Genomic DNA, 5,342 nt, shown 5'->3' with positions numbered 1-5,342 from the left:
CAGGGACTTGAGCAGGGTGGGATAGAATCACATGTTGATGCCTAAGAAGTAAACTTACACTTCCAGTAGATGGAATACCTGCTGGCCTCACACGATTTTTCTACCCTCCTCCCCGCCACCAAGTATAAAATTTTACAGGATTGTGAAATGGTAAACTGAGATGGTGGCAGACAGTGCAAAAAGGAAGACAAGGAAGAGGACAGCTTCACTCCTTCCTGGTGTTTTCCCCAGTGCCCCACCAGTCTCCAGTTGCAGTAGGGGAAGCTTGGCATCACTGTGCAGGTCACCAGAACAGAAGTGGAACAAACTGTATGTTGATTGCTCAGCTTCTTCAGCAAAGCTGAACACTGATTGAAATCATGACCTCGTTGACTCTCTCTTCAGATAAACCCACCAAAAGCTCCTCTCAGGTGGAGGAGGTCAGTGGAAACCATTTTTCTTGCCACCACTCCTTGCTGAAGATCACATTGGAGAAGTGATGAAGTGAAGTCCCAATGCCTCTCCCCCCCAAAGGAAAATCTGGGTAACATTTACATTCCGGGACTACTTGAAGCTGAAGCCTTGAGGCTCCTTTGCCCACAACCAGACTGCTTTCAAAGTAGAACTGTAGAAAAATAGCAAGAAACATGCTTGTCTTCATTCTGAGAAGCCTATTCCGGACCTGGGAGTTGGCAGGATGCACCGACCAGATGATTCCAAGCTGCACCTGAGCTGTGGTTCCTTTGGATCCCAAGGCTCCAGGAAAGTAGGTGTAGTCTGGATGGGGCCAAGAGCAGGGTTTTTGTCACAACACCTCTTACTCTTGCTATACAGCTTCTTGAAACCTCTTGTGTATTTTGTGCAAACAATCCAATTCCTCAGCCCATAAAACCAGTTCTAATGATTTATCACCCGCAGCCTCTCCAAGAGAAAAGCCCCTTTGGGACAGAGATTTTTTTAAATGGGTGGCTTTACCACAGGGAGCTTTAGCAGGCACATAACTTTGTTTGGGAAAACCTTTTTTTGGGGAGGCTCTTCTGGGTATAACGTGGTATAACGTGCCATCAAAGCCATTTGCAGAAGCAGGTTCTAGAGACGACTGACTGCCTGAAGGAGAAATCTGCACGGTGATTACCACACATGGAACAGGCATGTTTATACCAAAATGAGGTGGAACGCCTCTGCGGATGAGAGTCTGTCTCTCTCTAACAAACACCTGTACTATGCTTTCATCAAGAACAAAGATGACTGAAAATATATTTTTATAATAGATGACAGTCAAAAACTATATAAATACTGCAACTGAAAATTTTCAACCTCACCTTAACCCCAAACACACCTTTATGTAACAAGGCATGGATATTGATGTTCATGCAGCTAGCACAACTGGAATGCACTTTCTCTCACTCTCTTTCTCTGCAAAGGCAAGACAACAGTTGTATCACTTGCATTATTCTTTGGCTAAACTATTTTTGGTTAACCAGGTGCATCCATGCTGAGGATGCTCTTTTCCTGGTCTGCACCAGGTTTATAATGGTTTGGTGAAATTTGGTAAATTCAGAAAAACTGTGTCCAACTTAAACTGGTGCGGTTATTGCATAGGAACCCCTGCCTATGGACATTTTGGGGGTTGGTCTAGTATACTGTCAAACATCATGAGCGACCAACAACTAGGTGAGACAAGTTCCATGGCATTGTTAATCTTAAAGTGCAGCCCCTCTAACAGCACAGGGTTATAGCTTGTGTCAGTGCTAGAATAGGGGCACACATGTCTATCCATGCACAAGGCGTTTGGCCGAAGAGCTGTGTGATTCCTTACACTTCTATTGCTGCTTGTGGCCTAGATATCTACTGCTCGGTGTGCTCTCCATGGCTTTGGGGACCTTAGCCATTGGTCAATTGGGAGCATTGAGGTACGGGGAACTAGGTTCTTTCCCAGTGACACTGACTCTGGGGGGGGGCTCCTGAAATTGTCCACCAGCCAGAGTCTGACTAGAACCAGCCAGTAATGGGACAGGCACCAAATCTTACTTTAGGATTTGGGAATCCTAGCCCATAGGCTGAATCTTCCTGGAGAGTCGTGCTCCTCATGGGAGGTTGGACCCAAATCTCCCACCATCCCTCCACCACACTTAATCGTATTTCTCTCCCCCCATATTTAATCCTGAAGAAGCCAAACACAGCAGAGGGAGCTGAGACAAGACAATGTGCTCCCCCAGCCCTGTCTTTTTTGTGACAGGGTGTGACTGTTAGAGTGATGGCCCCGTGGCAAAGGAAGGCAGGTTGCTGCTCCTCACCCTCCCTTTGCCACTGAGCCGCTCTGCCCAGGGCCATCTCCGGCTGGTCATCTGGCCTTGTGTCTGCCCTCCCCTCACTCCCACCTGCCCCCAGACTGCCTGCAGCAGCTCTCCACCTTGGTGTTTCTCAACCTTTTTTGTACCAGGCCCCATTTGTAAACACTGATAGCCAGTCCCAACCCTGGTGCCCCTCACTCCTGACCTGCTGCCCCCCCCCCCAGCGTGTGGACCTCTGCTGGTCTGCAAGGGAAAAGCCACCATTTCCCACATTTTTCTCCATTAGAAGAGAAGTTTGTTCACGACCCTTTCAAATATTTTTGCAACCCACTTTTGGTCCTGACCCATGGGTTGAGAAATGCTGCTCTACCCGCTTTCAGTTCAGTTTATTCCCTGTGCTCAGTGAAAACTGGGGCTGCTTTGGGGACCCCGGGGGCTATGAGGCGCACATCTCACTAGTCCCAGCAGCTTCCCCAGCACCTGAGTGGGCTGCGTTTTGGTGGGGAGCAGGGCTTACCACTTCCCCCCCCCCCAGTGCCTGGAAAGGCCCGTGCCCCTGAGGATGCCAGGCTGCTGGGTGCCCCCAGCTCCCTGCCCTGAGGGTGCCTTGGCCTGTGGTGCAGAGAAAGGTTGTTCCCATGCGTGCTCACACTGAGGGGGGCTGCTAGCACAGGAGCCCTGGAGGGAGCAGCTCTGAGGGAAGGAAGCGGGGGAGGGGCGACTGCTTGTCACTTCCCGCGGGCTGAGGCCGGCCAATGACACGGAGCGCCCAGCCGCGGAGCGCCTCCCCCGCGCTCCGGAGTGACTCCGGTTCCGCCGGTCGGGCAGGCTCAGGAGCCACGGGCTCCCCCCGGCCGCGGCCCCGCCTCATCCCCGGCGGCTTCGGGACGAAAACCAGCAAGGCACCGGCCCAGCTCCCCGCAACGGGCACCGGCCCCCGGGGCGGCGCGCGAGACACCTCAGAGGCCTTTGAATTGGAAAATATTTTATTTGAATAGTAAATAGTTATACAGTCGAAACAGTTCTATCCAAGCCATCCTATAAATAGCTAACAGTTAAGAAAATAATGTGTGTAGAAAAGAGATTGCATCTAAAAGTGAGAGCGGGCGGCGGCACGAGAGCTGTCTGTGCCCTGGGAAAGCGGAGTCCAATGGTTTCATCCCTGGGGGACGGATTTCTTTTTTAGGTATAAAAGTTAAAACCTTTTACTTTTCTTTTCTTTTTTTCTTTTTTGAGCAGATCCCTTTAGAAAAAAAACAGAGGAGGCCGGGAATCAAAACAAACCAGAAAGACCTGGTAAAACGCACAGTGAAATGGCAAGAGGGAGGGCAGGGGTGGGGGGCAAGCGCAATAAAAAATATTCGCCATCAAATAATAATCTTCATCATTAATATAAATAAATAAGGAATAAATAACATAATTACTCAAATCAACATATACATATAGTCAGAGGCGCTGGGCTGGGGGCGTGGGGGGGGGCAGGGGCTGTTTAAGGCAGTTTTCTACAGCAGTCTCTGGGCACCAGCGAGAGCAGAGTCAAGGCATTCGTGGCTGCGCAAAGACAGTGCTTCTTAGCTCGGCTTTGCTTTGCTTTTCCCTTCAGCAGTTTGATTTGTTCACGTACGAAGAAGAAAGAAAGAAAGAAAGGAAAAAAAAAAGACCAACCTCAGATATAGGTAAAGCCAGATTCCAGCATTTCACAAGCCATAATAAAGCTAATCATTGAGGGAGGGGGAGGGAGTTCAATTTACAGCCTGTGAGAGAGAGAGAGAGAGAGAGGAGAGAGAGAGAAAGGCATTGATTCTTCGAGACGGACTTTCCAAAAAACAGAAAGCAGGCCAACCCGTAGGCTACAGACATGGGAAGAGGGGAGACAGAGAGACAGAGACTTCCTAAGAGACCTTAAAACGCCATCAACACTAGCAATCAACCGGGGCGGCGGGAGCTACAGAGAGGCGGGAGTCACCACGGGCACGAGTTTGGCATCCCCCCCGCCGGGCGCCCCGCTTGTCCAGGGCCGGGGGTGCAGCGAGGCGGGGCGGCGGGCAGGCGAAGGGAACCCGGGGGCAGCGGCTGTAAGCGGGCGAAAGGCAGAGCGCGGCACGTGGCGGGCGGCGGCGGCGGCGGGGGTCTCCCGGGGGCGAAGGCACGGCGCTGGGGCTGGCCCCGGGCTCTAGCAGGCGGGGCGCACGGGCATCTGGAGCAGGATGACCTGTCTGTTCTCCGACGGGTGGCACTTGTTGATGTGCCGGGTGAGGCCGGGCGAGCTGTAGAAGGTGGCCGGGCAGTACTTGCAGGGGAAGACCTGGGAGGAGTGCAGCAGGCGCAGGTGGCGCTCCTGGCTGCTCTTGCCGGGGAAGCTCTCCCCGCACACCGGGCAGGCGTGGCACTCGCCGGTCCGGATCGGCGGCTCCCCTGGAATGCGCTGGGAGGCGGCTGCGGCGGCGGCGGCTGCGGGCCCGGCTCGTCGGGCGGGTCCCGGGCCGGGTGGCCCAGCAGGTGCTTGCGGAGGTAGGCCTGGCGCCGGAACTTCTTGCTGCAGCGCGGGCACTCGTAGAGACCCTCCTCCGAGCCCGACTCGGACGCGCCCTCGGGGCTCGGCGTGTCCCGCTCGCTGCCGCTGCCGCCGCCGCCCCCTCCGCCACCCTCCTTCTGCTCCTCCGCCGGCTTGGGCGGCTCGGGCGCGGGCGGCGGCGCGGGCCGCGGCTTGTGCCAGCGGCGGTGGGAGGCCAGGTTGGCGGGGCAGCTGAAGACCTTGTCGCACTCGGGGCAGCGGTACTCCACGCGCACGATCCGCGAGCACTTGTGCTGCGCCAGCGCGAAGGGGTCGGCGTACTCCTCCTTGCACAGCTGGCAGATGAACTCGCCCAGCGGCTTGGCGCCGCCGCCCGCTTGCGGGCGTCGGGGCCGGGGCGCGGCTTGTGCCAGCGGCGGTGCGAGGCGAGGTTGGCGGGGCAGCTGAAGATCTTGTGGCACTCGGGGCAGCGGTACTCGACGCGCACGATGCGCGAGCAGCGATGCTGCGCCAGCGCCAGCGGGTCGGCGTAGTGCTCCTTGCACAGCTGGCAG

The 5,342-nt window shown here is 55.0% G+C and overlaps 1 protein-coding gene across 1 annotated transcript; it reads right to left on the bottom strand.

Moving 5' to 3' along the window:
• Nucleotides 1–3,241: 3,241 nt before the first annotated feature.
• INSM1 (INSM transcriptional repressor 1) lies at nt 3,242–5,339 on the bottom strand (the record flags this gene model as incomplete). Its single annotated transcript, XM_019543848.1, is given in 2 exon segments — nt 3,242–4,670; nt 4,673–5,339. Coding segments are annotated over 2 exon segments (891 nt in total), but the record flags the coding sequence as incomplete, so codon positions are not given.
• Between the last annotated feature and the right edge of the window lie 3 nt (nt 5,340–5,342).

This window comes from Crocodylus porosus, unplaced genomic scaffold (assembly GCF_001723895.1).
Source record: "Crocodylus porosus isolate Cpor-Errol unplaced genomic scaffold, CroPor_comp1, whole genome shotgun sequence".
NCBI lineage: Eukaryota > Metazoa > Chordata > Crocodylia > Crocodylidae > Crocodylus > Crocodylus porosus.
This window is presented reverse-complemented; position numbering and strand designations above follow the sequence as displayed.